The sequence below is a fragment of the Apostichopus japonicus genome, chromosome 5 (assembly GCF_037975245.1).
Source record: "Apostichopus japonicus isolate 1M-3 chromosome 5, ASM3797524v1, whole genome shotgun sequence".
In the NCBI taxonomy this organism is placed as follows: domain Eukaryota; kingdom Metazoa; phylum Echinodermata; class Holothuroidea; order Aspidochirotida; family Stichopodidae; genus Apostichopus; species Apostichopus japonicus.
Genome location: NC_092565.1, coordinates 10,049,546 through 10,065,955, shown reverse-complemented (window position 1 = coordinate 10,065,955; position 16,410 = coordinate 10,049,546). Strand labels below are relative to the sequence as shown.

The window sequence follows — 16,410 nt, the reverse complement described above, 5'->3', positions numbered from 1 at the left end:
ACTTTGATTAAATAATTGAAACAATGGAAAACATCAACAGTTATACCTGCTCTGAGGAGCTGACGTCATCATCAAGTAAACCTTAAATCAGCATTCCAGAGAATGATAATATTTTGAAGCTGAAGATCTTGAAAACCAGAGTAACTTGTTTTCTGTTTTCAGCCATGCTGTTCCGGGACCAAACCCGTAAATTTACTAACAATTTTAAATACTATATAATTTCTTCTTCCTGTATGCTATAAATGAAGTATGCTGAACGAAATGAAGTCTGCTGAACAAATAATTCCATTCGATTCACTATGATATTTCGTCCAGCAGGAAACTAACCAAATTAGTATTAAATAAACAAACAAATTTGAAAAACAAAACTTAAAAAGAGTTCGACCTTTTCTTCATCATTTGAAATCGATATATATATATATATATAGAAACCTTCGAAAATTGTTCATTAAAACTTTGTCTGTAACCAGACAAGCCTCACGCAGTTAATGTTTTAATTACTTAAAAGTCAGAGCCACAGTCAAGAGGTCTTGAAGGTCACTGCATGTGAAAATGCCAAAGGGTATTCTCAATCAAGGAAAGTGTTTCATATAGAATGTAAGTTTTTAGACTCAACACTCTAGAGTCCAGAGAGTGAGAGTTTACTTCTTGAAAGTGTTCAGGATGATCACTCCTATAAGTAGTGGAAGTCACTCTTATCAAAGCTCTTATAAAATTAGTAAGTGGTTTTTACTCGATAAGATGTAAAAAATTTAGCCCCCCCCCCTAAAAAAAAAGTTCCTCAACAAAGGAGAAGATTGCTAACGGTGAACCACCCTGTATACACTCTCATATAGAGTTAGATGAGTTCTCGCTCTTTGCAATAATTTGTTACAAACCTGAAGACTGTAAATCACGAAAATAAGAATATACTGACGGGAATTTATCTAATGATGAACCAGGACAACAATTACTATGATAAACTATCAGGTGAATAATGCCCAATCAAGAACTACAGGACTCGTCTGAGTACGGAGAAGGAGATTGCTAAAAGAGGAAGAAGAATCGTCACGTATACCAATGAATAATTGCTGCTTACGTTTACTGCAGGAGATTAGTAGATGTAGGCCTTCTGACAAAAGTCTAACGATTTATTCTGTATCCGCACACATTCCACTCCACGTTTAGCATTGTACGTCATTGATTGCCCTTAATTTTATAGCCTATATTAGTCCACAAAGTCATGACCATGGGTATACGCGTATCCCTTTAATGGGTGAATATACCTTTCATTGACGATGACCACATCAACCACGTGACCCTATTGCGCACTTGCGTCTGACGGTCGTGATCACGCACCAATAGGGCGGATGAACCTAGAGTCTCTGTTCAAGTGTTTTACTCTGAGGCTGACAACAGGGAAATGTCCTAAACGGCCCTCGAGAGAACGTGTCGAAAATTCACTTTGTAAAGGCTCTGCAATCGAACGTACTTCAACGAGTAGCAATGTGTAAAGTCTTTTACGTACAAGGTTAAGTTGTTGGAAGGAAATGCCTCAATTTTCGCGCCAAGCTATGATTAGAGAGAAATTGAAACTTGCAAGTCATGTCAAAAGAAGGCCTCATCTTGCTTTAAGATGTGAGGGTACTTTTTAAGTGTTGTTCAACGTTTCCTCCTGTTTCGAGGCGTATACTATAGTAAATGGCTACTTCAAAGTGTAGAAATGTGAGCCCTTACGGACATGTCCATTTCTATATAAACACTATTTCTAGCACCGAGGCACTTCCAAAAGTGCTGCATTATAGGGTTTATATTGTAAGTTGAGTCAATATCTCCAAGCTATGTAGTCCTAGATAACCAATTTTTAAAGTACAGATATTGTGAATGAATAATAATAATACTTAAAGTCAAATTCATCGAACGATATAGAGTTACAAAAGTAATGGCGGGAAGATGGTCCAGAAAAACAAGGACATCTTAAATGGCGTTGGTTTACGTAATTACATCGAAATTGTAGTCTGAAGACATGAATGGTTTGGGCCATTGAACTTGGATTATATTTAAATACTCCTGTATGATAAACTACGGTGTCAACGATCACCAGAACCCGAATGAGAAGTTTACCTTCTGGCTAATTCTGATCGGCAGAACATTTAAGAAAACCAAAAAGGAAGTCAAAGTCCAAGACGTGTCTTTGATGAATACATTGTATCTTAAGGTCGCACTCCAATAACACTTTCCCTATACTGAAACTGGGACGAGATGTATAGTGTGGAAGTTAGGGTTAACGGTAAAATGAGAAAATACCCCAATTATCATTTCAATCTTACGCGTTAGCCTAAATGCTTATGATAAACGAAAAAACCCAACAACAATAACAACAATAAAAAAGAGAAACAGTTCCATCAGTTGGAAGATGTTATGGTTTAGATGTCATTACACAGAGGGGCTGCCATTTTTGTAATTATTATGCCGTTGTGCCACGGTTTAATCGTGTGTCGAATATAGTGATTCATACATGACCATTGTGGCAAAACATCAGCTACGTATATATTTCATTTGTTAACTATCAGATCCTTACTTGTCTAAAACAAATGTTTAGTCCACACTTAACCGAAAAATTAACAACCCAACACAACACTAACGACGAAACGCATTCATGATGGGACACAGTCACAGCCGAGGCTTTTGTTGTCGTGGATATGTCATTAAATCGTTCGTGTCTGTAATATAGTGTGGTGCGGATATAGTACAGATCCATACCTTAAAAGTGTATCGCGTTATTTCTTACTATTCTCTGATTAACGCATTGTTAATATCAAGTTCATTCCCAAGCCATTTTATAATATATGTATTCCAGTTAACTCCATATTTATACGGATCAGGGAGTTTGAGCTTGTCTCCAAACTTTCCTGCACTATTTACGGACTATACGTTAGCTCATGCCATGAAATATATGATGTTGTACTCCACACATAATGTACCATACGCAACTCAGTAATGGTTGGCTATAGCCTATCCCCGGTTAATCTTTACTCGCTGAATAATATCGCTTACGCACTTAAAGTTGAGGCATTTCTTTACTGCTACATGTATTATTTTAAAATGATATATACTTGGGCCTTCTTCTTTTCAGCTTCTACCCGTCGAGACCCTCTAAAGGGAAGGTCGAGAAGCCCACCGTTTACTTAAGCATTTTCTACTCAAATTGACCGTGCGACAGTAATTCTTTGTATAAGCAAGCCGGGTTATGATGACACATGCATCACGTGAGTGAAATACGAACTATTTTAACCAATACAAGTAATACGACTCTTTTATGGTTTCAAAAAAATTCATGGAATGAGTAACAGTCATGAAGTCACCATCTTGGTAAGATATCATCGGCAGACGCCAGCTATTCCTGGTATCATGAATATTTACAAATCATGTAAATTATTGCTGTATAACGCCGGGCTATTATATGGTGAAACTGATTGAAGTAACGCGCAACTGAGGACCGTTTCAATTCTCATATACGTTGGAAGAAAAAACAACCCTTCCATCAAACGTAATATACGGTCTAAAAGTGTATAAGATGAGAATATTTATTTGAAAGTAAGATATGCCATCTGTCGTAATCATTGAGGTCTGTATATATTCCACTGACATGATTGGTCATTTTATTGACTGTTTCCGTTTTCAGAAACTGGATTGCTATCGAGTGCTGTATGTTACCTTTAGAAAAGGCGCTATATATGAATGTGTGGACGTAAAATACATAAGACGTTTACTCATACGGTCTACAGTTAATAGGAGAGATTATACTTCAGTGCTTCATCCCTTCAGTATTGTATGTTTCTCTTATGCATCTTTTTGTAATGATTACGATAAGATTTCTTAAATGTCTCCGAAGAAATGTAATTCATTTGCTCCACTTTCTTCGAAGTTTCACTTCACGAACAATTTCAGAAACAGGTCAAAACTTTGAAGAACAGCAATATATCGTTTTTTCTTTCTCTGCATGAGATAAATTTTAATAGGCAAAATCTTTCCAGCAGACTACGAACTTTTTAGAATGCAATAGAATCATAATTTGATGATAGTCTTGAATAGTGTTTTCTATTGATCACGTACAATTTTGAAAATTTGGTAGCGGTATGTAATGAAATTATCGTTAATTTCAAAATTAATGCGAAACCTGAAGGGGGAGGAAGGCGGTAGTATGTCAGGGCGGAGGTGGGGCAGTGAACAAACCTTGAGGCAGTATCTATAGGACAGTGGGAAAGCACAAAAACAAGGAAATACTTGAATTTTGCAAACCTTACTCTTCTTCAGTGCATGACCACCGAAAGTGACAAGGAGTAGCAGAAATTCAAGCTTTTTTTTTATAAGAGACGGGTGTCAGTTTAGCAAATCTCCCTCCATCTACCCGCAAGTACATATACCTCTACGGTCAGTTCTTTTGGTTATTCATTATTGAGAAATATTTCAAAGATTTCAACAATTTGATGAAAAAGCAAAACACAAGGAGATGAGCGAATCCTTCCCCCTGCCTCTCCTCAGGAGTTGTAGCAAAAATAAAGAAAGAAAGAAATGTCAACCACAAACATAGAAAAGATTGATTCATATATCGTAAAGTCCATTCATTCTATTTATTTTCTTCAAGTTTCAAGTTAATGGCAAAGGAAATTACACAGTATACACACGGTTATACATATTGCACTATTTACATAACTTACAACATTACCGACAGTTCTAAGTTTATTTTGTCTTCTTTAAAAACACGGAAGAGGAGATAAGTTAATACACATTTCATAACAATCAATTCTCTCGCACAAGGTGACGAGAGACCGAGGTGTTAGTATTGTAACCAAGGCAACAACTACATAATAACAATGCAAAATAAAACATCTTCAGTTGCAACTGAAAATAGAAATCATCATTATTTCGTCTTGTATGATTGAAATAAAAATTTGATTCTACGTGAAGGGAGTTCGGTGGTGGATAGCCCTGGTGAGCAACTTTAACAAAACCTACTCGAGTATTGCTCAAAATAAGAATTTGCATTTGATCAAAAGTAAGGCATATTTCTTTGTTTATTAAACAAAAGTCGCATGAACAAGTTTAGGACTCTAGCTAATGATTCCGGTCAGAGTTAAACAGTTTGTCTGACAGATACCTTCCTGAAATGAAACATGACACGTGAGCCTAATGAACCAGGTTTTTTATTGGTGTTTAGTATTGAATGATAATCACATAATTTAGCAAAACCAACTCAAAAACCTGCTTTAAGGTCACTCTTAAAGGTCACTTTACAGGTCATTGGCTCCCAAATTCTAGTGTAACTAAAAAACTGCGAAAGATTTTCAAAAGTACTCTATCTCCTGGAGGTTCAGACCCTCCCAAGTTATTCCTCCCAGACACAGAGGAGGCTTCAATTGGTCATTCTAATGTCTATAAAGTGGCAACAGACTGCTTGTGGAAATATCAACATCAGTGACCAATATGTCCACTTTATTTGCTAGAATGACAACCTTATGAAAGTTTCTTCAACTATCAAGTTGAACTTTAGTGCGAAGTGTTTTTTTTCTCCCCTGTGGTGAATCTTATTTGATATATTGCAGGTAAAATCCCACCTAAGCTTCCGCAGGATCAAACTATCTGTCTCCATGTCATCTAATCCTACTTTTTCAAAGTCTATATTTGGCTTTTTAATTTTGGCTAAGTCACGTTCTTTCTTTCTTTCTTTTGATTTATCACGTGACATATATAAGGCGATCTTGACAAACAATTTTAATTTATTCATAAACCTGTGCCCATAGATTATAAAAATGGTTCAGTAAATACATGGTTCACACGGCTTTCGACAAAATATTAAATTACAGAATTTTTCAAGCCGCCAAACCATATTTCGTGGTTTACTTTGCAGTCTACACACAAAAGATGACGTTGTGTTGGGCTTCCTAAAGTAGGTCTGTCAATTGTCAATTCGAAAGTGCATTAGAACAGAAAATTACAATTCGAAGTTGTGTAAATGCTGGGCATAAATGTTCTTATTGCAGAAAAGAGACATTGTTTTAAGTAGATATGAAAGTAAGAAGTCTTCAAATCAGGATCTTTTTCTTCACTTTTCCAGCAAAATTCAAAGACTTCTTTAAACCCAGAAAAAGATCATTTTTTTCTCCTTTTTAAAATCCTCCTTTTTTTCCCAACTTTGCCTGTTTACGGAACCGTGGTGACAAGAAATTCTGCAAAGATTGACAAGAATCAAGAGAAGAAAGCACATATAGTTCATCACAAAATTAATTTTGAGAAGATGTTGAGCTGCAACATTATCCAGATCTCTACCAATGGTGAGCTGGCCATAGGTCAGCTGGTAGAGCACAGGCATGGTCATCTGTAGAAATATAATTCAGAGGGTCAAGTCAAACTTAAAGTTTTCAAAAAGTGGTTAACCATTCAATGAATTCACTGATTTACGAAAGAAGCAGCTTAACCAACAAATTAATACGGTTGATCATACTTTTAGCCAAAGAACACAGATTTTTGGTTTTGCTATTTTACTGCTTTGATTTTCGAGGCCCCCTTCACCTCCCAGCCTCCACCCATCTACCACATTTTACTACTTTGATTTTCGAGGCCCCCTTCACCTCCCCCCCTCCCCCTTCCCACATCTACAAGCACAGGACTTACAATCCTGAGGTTACTAGTTTTGATCCTGTTCTAGCCATTAATTTCAACTCTTTCAAAGTTCATGAAACATTAAGATAGGCCTACAGTTGAAACGACTGCAAACGTGACTGTACCAAATGATGAATTTGATCATGGCCTTCAAGGCTTCCATACAAGGAGCTGCAGGCAGTGCGGCTGTTCGAGATTATTATTCAATGAGTAGAGTAAATATCCTTCAATAATTCAGTCTCAATAATCTATTTTACAAGATACTTCACAGACTTTTTGGGTCCCTATCTTCTTTCTTTGCTTCAACAGCAAGTACAAAGATCCACTGGGCTCCACCCCCACCCACCCCCTCTTTCTTTTAAATCCACACAAAATAATTATTAGCACAACCTTGTGTGTAGACCTAATTATGGACATTATTTAGAGCCTAAATATGCCTCAGAATTGCATCTAATATTGTATTTTCTTCTGAGGGATCACCCACAGACAGGGGAGTCTGCTTCAACCACCTTACAGTCTGCTTACAAGGGAGTCTGCTTACAAGGGAGTCTGCTTCAACCACCTTGTGGTCACACCTCCTTCCTTCTAAAGTTCTGGCTCCATCCCTGATAGTCATACAAGTCTGTGTACCAGAAACAGTCAATGCTGCCATCATACAAACTAGGACCTAGCTTTACAAACTTTGTCCAACCAAGATTAAATTTTGGGTGCTAAATCCCATGGATAACAAAACTTAACAGACCTCCTTACAAATGAACAATACAGAGTTAAAAACTTACAGCCAGGGAAATTGGAAAACAACTTTTTAAGCGACAGGTTGAATATTCGTGATTAATAAATGGCTAACTTGTGTGACATCGATTTGCTCAGTTTTGAGACATGTAGAATGAAAACCTGTAACATTTTCAATGCAAACATTTAAATTTGACATTGCCACTTGTATGTTATCATCAATAGCTTCTCCACTTAGATATAATATAAACTGTGGCACCAGCATCATAGAAAACAGCATTTTGCTACTTGGCTCAGATTGTCTTATGTTTGTAGATCGTAGCCATGACCGTTCAGAAGATCATCGTGAGTCACGGACCCAACATTTTGAGGACCACTGGTCCAGGATACCCTGGTCAATGTCCAAGTCCTGGTCTCGCTGTCAGTGCTCTCAGTTGTTTTAAGACTGTATCCATCAACTTCTTCCTGTCTCTTTCATTCTTCTTGAATGTTGTAAAAAGGTTTTTCTTTTTATCAGCATCCCTCATCCTGCAAAAATATAGACATAATATAACAATTTCAATTTTCAGATTTTATCAACTCAAATAATGACGGAGAACAAAAAAATAAATAGTTACATCCATATCATCCTTTGGATGAGCTGTTCCATAACATATACAAAACTACAATTCTTTTCTGCAGCATTTATTTATTTATTTGCTTTTTATAAAAACAAGTCTATAGACTTGTTCTAATCAGTTTACAAGGTTTGGTACTTAAGTTTTAACATAAAAAGTTATATATAACTTGTTAGGTTAAAACTTAAGTACAGTACCAAACCTTAGAACCTTAGAACCATTTCCTTTCACACAAAGTCTGAAAAGGTGAATTTAGGAATTTCCTTAAAAGAAATTGCATGGGTTTCCCAACAGAAGAGTCATGTCAAACTTTTTTTTGCCTTCCTTTCACTTACACAACAGAAGAAAGTTTCAACTCTCCCCACTTGGATGAAATGTTAACATTTTGGTGACCCTTTAATGACTACTTCTGCCACTTAAGGGACAATTTTTCTTCCACAAATTTTTCAAGTGGTTTGAGAGTCAACGCTAATTTAGTGTTAACGGGGAAGTGTTAGAGACAGAGACTGGATGTTCTCTCTCTCTCCTCAGATAAAACCCATCTCAATATGTACTTGAGAGTTGTTTAAGGCTTTCCATTTTCAAGTCATCTAATTAGCGGGTCCTTGAAACTAAAGTATGATTAGCCTTCACAAGGGATACTCGATCCTTCAAGAAGCTAGAACATCCTCAGACAATGACACGGTACACGTGTACATAGCAGGTAATGTTAATAACCATCTGGCAAGCTAGAAAATCCTCAGACTATGACATGGTATGAAACAACTCTTTGAAGCATTCGTGTACGTAGCAGGCAATGTTAATAACCATCCAGCGAGCCGGTTTAATAATCAACGAAAGGTCAAATCAACAGTAACCATCCATCACAGCAGTTTATAGGAGTCATTAGTTAACTTCTGTAAGTTCTGTAAAATTCTGGGAATTCTTCTCCCTATTCCCATTAGACAACCCTTTGGTTAAATGCTCTTGTATTCAACATGATGGCATCTATTTATTTAAGCCATTCAAGCGATGGTTTCGCCTTCCCTCTCTGTCAGAATCGTGTGAAAGTCTCTCCAAACAGTAAACAAATAGCCTTCTGTTGAACCTCTTTATCAAGTTAGCAGAGCCAACACAGTAGCGTGAACACTACAATGACTACATCACTTAAAGCTACAGTAGATGTGTCTGCTATTTTATTTATTTCTTTTTCAATTCTTTGCTTTAAATCCTTTCTTTTCTTTTCTTTTTACTTTCTTTTCATCAATGGTCAGAATATCCAATATTTCACACATCACCCTCCTACCCATTGCACTTTAAGAATTTAGGTTCAACTTACTAGGTAGAGGGTTATACAGCTGACTGCTGCCTCTGACACACATTCATTCTACCTCCCCCCCCCTCCCCCAACCCACCTTAGGCTGCATATAATTCCATATCAAACTAAACATATTTCAATATCAATAATATCATAATTTGATAAGACGTAGTATTTTAGCAGGGCGTACTTTTCCAACAATATGATGGCAGTTTGTGGGGTGACTCTGTCGTATTGTCTCTTTGGATTATTATAATCCGCCAGATAGGTCGACCAATCCCAATGGATGAACAAGTCCAGGAGTTGACGTAGTTCCACAAAGGTCATCTGTAGAGTACCGTCTTTGAATCCGGGAACTGGTTCCGAATTCACAAAGACTGAGAGAGAAGCAAACAAATAAGATTCGGTTATTGACGAATTAGTCATGACTTCAGAATGTACAACATGAATGTTAAAACTCATCAACATGGGACAATTCAGCAGATTACTAGCATTAAGGGGGGGGGGGTATTATTTAAAAGTAAGGCGAAGGCAAATTACTCTTGACGCTGCCTATGGCACAGGGAATAATAGCAAGAATTTCAAGTAAAAAAGCTAGAATTCAGCTAATAAAATCGAGTTCAAACTTCCACAGTGATGAGAATTGTAAGTCCTTTCCCGGACAAACTGTATTTACGAGAGCGACATGGCCTACTTATATCAGAAGGAAGTCAACAGAAGGAGTTCGCAGTCGTTGCAAATTTCATGGATATCGCATCTGCCCTCCAGTAAATGAATGAATCTATTCCTCAGATCAGCGGTGTGTGTGTCATATTAAGTCAAAACCAGAGATTAGTTAAGATCTCTGTAGACGGTAGGTAGATACAATAAAAGTACATTCTGATAGGGAAGCCAACCCGTAACATTTCCACGGCATCGACATATTTATTCACAGAAGAGTACAGTAGTAGGGTATTCAAAGTCAAGGAACGATGTTAAAGGTTCTTCACATCACATGGGATGTTTTTCTGAAGACTTCTCAGCCATTCATTCCCACATCTCTGCAGATTACCTCAAAGAAACTCTAGCTCAGACTCCTAGTTTTAATTGTGGCAGATTTTCCTTGTTTTTGAATCCTGTTTAATTGGTTAATTAATCTGTAATGTAAAAACTTTAAGCAGTAAATTAGATTAATTTTAAAGTAATTTAGCAGCCATCTTGTTACTTGTGCTTTGAAAGAATTGAGCCATTGAACAACTGAAGAAGCAGATAACAGTGTAATTTTATTCTTCTCTTTTCGTCATGTATCAATGACATACAGTAATGTGCATTTTACTACAGCAAACCACTTCAATGACATATATTTAACAAAGAAGACAATAGTCATAATTGTTTTTATGACAACAGACAGGGTTTTCATTTTGTAAAATTTTTACAACATTACAAATCTTAACCATTTGGTAGTTTCATATAAACATGTAATACCATATTCACCAGCCTTGAAAGTCAACTATTAAACAGGCTGGGAAGGCTTCAGTTCTGACCTAATACAATCTCCTAGTGTCCTATCCACCTAGACTGGCTTTCTCTAGTGTATCCAGGGTTGGCCAAAGAGGGTTCAATCTGTGGTTGGAGGGGGGGGGGGGAGATACACAATCTTGAGGGGCATTTGGACATGTGACTTTGATTTGAGGGGCCAACCAAAAGTTTCCCAATCCAATTTTGAAAAAATAGATCCTATGTTCATTGGTCTAACTGATCAGTTGTACAGGAATGATTTTCAACAAAAACTGCACTTTTTTTATTTATTTTATATTTCTTAATAACAAAGGGGGAGGGGCACTGTTTTAATTACAAAATTGGAAAAGAGGGTAATTTTTATTACTAAAAGGGACTCTTCAAATTTATGAAATGGACACTTTTGAGGTTTCACACAAAACTTGGGGCAGGACACTGCCCGCCTCTCAACTTCCTGCCCAAATGTATAGCTTCCTCTATGTTGCATTAAAACAATACAGCTGCTATCTTGCTGCACAGTATTTTAGTTTTGTTGAATTTGTTTCACATTTGTTTAATTTGCTTGTGTGGTTTCATTCAATTCACTTCGCGATATGATTCAAGTGGAAAATGTAAAAACAAAAAGAAATATTACAAAAATTATGACCATCTAGAGCTGCATCAATTTGTTTCTTCACAAATATGTTGTTCCATCTTACACTTTTTATTTCAATTCAGCTGGAATCCGTTCACCTTCTGTACCCCGTTTTGAAGGGGGGGGGTTCTATTTTTCTAAAAATATCACACCACTTTGGTGCTTTTGTAAATAACCTATAAAGGTGTTCTGTGCTTGAAAATATTGTTGGAAGATCCATACTAACACTTACGACATAGTATTAACCAAATTGCAATTGCATGATTTTCTCAGATTTTTTTTTTTTTTACTTTCTTTACATTACTGTACAAATCTTCATTCTTGGGATTTAGCATTCTGTAATGATCTCCTCGTCGTCGTATTATGTTGCACAAATAGAATGAGAACTCACTTGAAGAGGATATTCTTGCCATTACGATAGAGGCGATAAAACTTTCCTAAAGTTTCGGCTATCACGCAATAAGGTTTACTGCCTTCTGTCTACCATGTTAATTGAGAAGACCGAGGTGTCGGACGTCTTCAGAGTGCTGGACATATCCAGGCTATTCAGACATCTTATTGACATTTTAAATTGATACAACTCATTTATGCTTTCTGGTTTACTTATCGAGGGAAAAATGTAAGGTTCACGAAGAAAGTATCTGACATTAAAACTCTCTAGTGGAACCATTATTGTCAAACACAGACACTAAAGTTGGGTGTCAAATCTACACAGGTGTTACCAATCCGAGATTTTAAAAATGTAGTGAGCTTTGACACCGATTAATTACAACTTGGGAAAAAGAAACATCCCATCTCCTGTTTACTTTTATTCATCAACTGCCGTGCAATGAATCATCAAAAGGAATCAGCTCAAAACTTTCAACTTGCAGGAAGTTGAAAAAATTTAGGTAGCATAAGGGAAGTATATGTTGCACCACCGGGCAAAACAGTACTGCAGAAAACGTCTGTTTGAAAGTTCTGAAGTGCTTAATCTCATAAGAATGTGATATTAATTAGTCTAATAGCATACTAACATTGTTAAAATCTGTTCATAATGTTACGTGTGTATATGGCTATATACCTGCCCTACCCATGAAATGGTGCAGTGAACTAGTAATTTGTCCAGTTTGTTCATGACAATGTCAACTTTGACCTGAATCTTACAAACCAAGCAAAGTAGGAATGGCCTTAATATATCTTTTTCATATGGAAGTGCTGTAGGGGTAAGGCTAACTTTTGTTATTTCTTTTGAAAAAGTGGCCTTGAGTTTGGGATAAAATAACCAGTTTTCTGCAAGTATTCAACATTAATATCACAACAAACGTGTCTGTTAAACAAACTAAACTTTAGTGCACGAAACCAAGCAGATGAGACCAGATTCAGCAGGAATCCATCCCCCCCCCTCTTCACAACCCCCATGTTTTTTTGAGGGGGGGGGAAGGGGGTTGTATTTGAGTCAATAATTTGGCAGTGCACTGGTCATAGCTAGTGTAACTAAACATGTCTGATGATAAATTTATTCCAAAATCTGATTGAATCATTACTTGACATTAAGATACCTTTTTGTGTGGAAGGAGCATAGAGATTTATGTTAGTTTGATCAACTGCAGTCTATCTGCGATCAACACTTGATGTTTGCTAAAACTGCTGCTTAACTAAGGAACAAATGTGGGGGGGGGGGGGTTTGGGCGGGGGAGGATAATCCCACAAAATGCAAGGGTTGTACATCTGCTTGAGATATTAACAGAATTAACAACAGGACTAACAAAGAACAATAACTGGCAGCAAAGACAAGTTAACCTTTTCAAGAGTCAAAATCATCCTTCTTTTTTATCTTCTTTCCGGGAAATGAGCCGTGAAATAGTAAATGCAATAATTTAAGAGGAGTGGTTTGCCTTGCTCCTTGGTACAAGTTACAACCGATAGGAACACTGCACCGTCATCCCAGCATCTGAAAATTCCAAATGCTTTGAAGATCAAGAGTCTAACTACTGTATCTACCTGGGAATGTGACTTCCCTTTCATTAAATGTTGATGAGATATTGTCAATTCAGTTCTTCAAATGATCTCCATTTAATTTTGCTGCATATGAGTCAATGGTTCCTACCTGTCTGTTTTCTTTACCGTCTGAAAGAATTGCCTTATAATTTCTCAAAGATCTTATAATTGCTTTCAATTTTGATTCATAATTTCTATAATTTCTGTTTATAATTGCTATAATTTCTGTAAAATCATTATATTTTCTATCCGATCAACACATGTTAGTCTTTAATAAGGCATAAAGTCTTTTGTTAGGTTAAGGTTGCTCTTTTGTTCATTAGGGTAAGAGGAATGCTTGACTCCTTACCCTAACGAACAAAAGTGGCAATTAACAGCAAAAAACAACTTATCCCCATTCCCATAAAATTTCATTCTATCCCTTTAGAATGATTGACAGTCCCAAATTGTGATAAATACCTTTGCAAGACTTACAGTACGGTTTCCCATTTCTTTTCCTTTCTTTCTCTTTTTACTTGGAGGGGAGGGAGGGGGGGGGATTTTTCTTACTACATTCAAAATGTCTTTAAAATGTACTGTCAGGGTTCATTATGGGCACAAAACAAGGACTTTATTATACTTCTGCTGAAACACATTGCCCAAATTCCAACTATACACGAAAAACAACACATTTGATCTATCATCCTTTCGGTCCACCCGTCAACCACGGAGGGGGGGGGGATTTTTCTTACTACATTCAAAATGTCTTTAAAATGTACTGTCAGGGTTCATTATGGGCACAAAACAAGGACTTTATTATACTTCTGCTGAAACACATTGCCCAAATTCCAACTATACACGAAAAACAACACATTTGATCTATCATCCTTTCGGTCCACCCGTCAACCACCTCCACGCTCCGATGAACTGGCCGGTTACAAGTATACTCAGAAATCAAATAAAACCTCCTCCAAACACTTCAACCTAGACCAAAAAGGTGCATACGCCTTGCGGAACTGCTCTAAAATGGGAGAGACAACCTCAAGATCAACCGTCTCAACGATGCGACGACAATTGTAATTTTTGATGTCAAAGATTATAGCAGAAGGCAAGGCCATTCTCAGTTCGGTATCCGATTACTTTTGACACTCTGAAAAATATGATTCTATTGCTCTTATCGAAGTAAGAAGATCCGAAGAGAGAAGCCACGACTGTCGTTAGATTCCACAACAGAATTCCTATCACCGTGCCGTGACACCCTCGACTGATGACTCTTACCCACTTGTGGCAGATCGGGAAGACATTTAATGACAGCAAAAATGGTTTAAATTCAGACATTAATATGAGCTGAGGTCTTCATGCCTCTTGATGTACAAAGAGAGCATTTATTTCATATCAAAGATATGTTCATTATTCCAAGATTATTCCAGTTTTGATCGATAGATCCAAATAGAATTAAGAGACAACTGAGCATGATATAATATTCAAGAAAACTGTTTCTTCCTTTGGATGCAATTATGTTGAATAATCATTGATAATAGATTTTTTGTGCCACCTAACTCACATAAACATACTTTAACCCCCCTGCAGCCCCAATCCCTCCCTCCCCCTCCGCCTTCTCACCCTTCTTTCTATGTCTCCTCTCTTTCTGTCTTAAAAGCCTGCCGTCTATTATACTTCATAATAAATATAAATATATGCAAACTTCAGGACTATGATTACTTGGAACTCTCCAATGATTAAGTCTCACTCAAATTTCCAGAATTTTTTTAATTTGAAAAAGTTGGTTACTTGCACACTTCAAAAATATGATAATACCAAATAGCTAATTCAAATAAACATCACTGGTCTCTTCAATTTACATCAGTGGTCTTTTCCCGGGGGAACAAAATTAGAACTTTAACCCATACTTTCAGTGGCCCTTTCCAAACTTAACACTACAATATAATGTGTTGACAGTAATTCCCTGTCTTCTTTCAAGTATCTTTGTCGTGAAAATATCTGTCCTTGGGAAACAAGTGTCCATATTTGAATTTGATACTCTGTAATCATTTATGTATGCATCCATCTTTAGCCTGACTCTTTAAGACTGAGCTAAACCCTAGTTTTTTGTTCTTATCTCACACAGAAAAAAAAAAAATTCTTTTCAAGTGTAAAACAAAATCTTGTCTCATTTTGAAAGATGGGGCAACTCAATTCATGTGTTATTACAAAACTTTTCACGACTAGAATGATTTGCATTGAACAATGAATTTAATGGTCACCAGTATCAGCCCCAAATATGCTAGTAAGGTGAAAAATGGTCACTCATGCTCCTGACTTCATCAAACATTTGACTATATCCTTGATCTATTTCCCTCACTGAGATATTTAATTTTTTTAATATGAAAACATTTGATTATGTGGAAATATTTTGGAGAATCCGAACTACCAGGTACATACTTTTGAAAACTTTTTCAGCATTTTTTTTTTTAGGATGCTGAAAAATTTGGGGCCAATCCTGATGACCTTATAGAGAAGACTTGACTCACGTTCACATTGGATGACGTCCAGACTGAACTGCCTCAGGGCTCCCATGGAGATGAAACAGAGATTGTCATCGAGGAGAAAGGCCATGAGTGACGAGGCCAGATACTTACACGTTGACATACAGGCCGTGATGGCAACTTTTTGCTGACAAAAAGAGAAGGAAAATGTATGAAAGTAATTAGACCACAAAAAGTTGTATTTTCGTCATATTTTGAATTGAATTTTGAGCCAAAAATCTACATCAAAGGAAAGATAAAGTAGTACATGAGAGCAATAACAACCACAACAACAAATTGGAACCATAAAAAATATCAAAATGGCACCCAACAACAAGACCAAACATGAACTTTAATGGATTTTTAATGAATGATAAAAACATCATATTTTTGGAACACAAAATCCTCTCTGTAAGAATCATAGTATCATACTAATTATAGAAGGAATCATATTTGTTGTAGTTGAACTAGATGCAATGTAGATTTCTCTGCTAGACTGAAGGTTAC

General features: G+C 36.6%; 1 protein-coding gene across 3 annotated transcripts in view; it reads right to left on the bottom strand.

The window, feature by feature from the left end:
- Positions 1-4,594: 4,594 nt before the first annotated feature.
- The window catches only part of LOC139967589 (exocyst complex component 6-like), a 41,772-nt gene continuing 29,956 nt past the window's right edge, over positions 4,595-16,410 (bottom strand). For 2 of the 3 annotated variants that reach the window (XM_071971547.1, XM_071971548.1), the window contains exons 17-19: positions 15,910-16,051; positions 9,479-9,665; positions 4,595-7,902 (exon numbers count right to left, since the gene is read on the bottom strand). In XM_071971547.1, coding sequence (XP_071827648.1) covers positions 7,770-7,902; positions 9,479-9,665; positions 15,910-16,051 — 462 coding nt within the window. In that variant the 3' untranslated portion in view covers positions 4,595-7,769. The remainder of the gene's footprint in view (positions 7,903-9,478; positions 9,666-15,909; positions 16,052-16,410) is intronic. The other variant, XR_011793048.1, reaches the window with a different exon arrangement.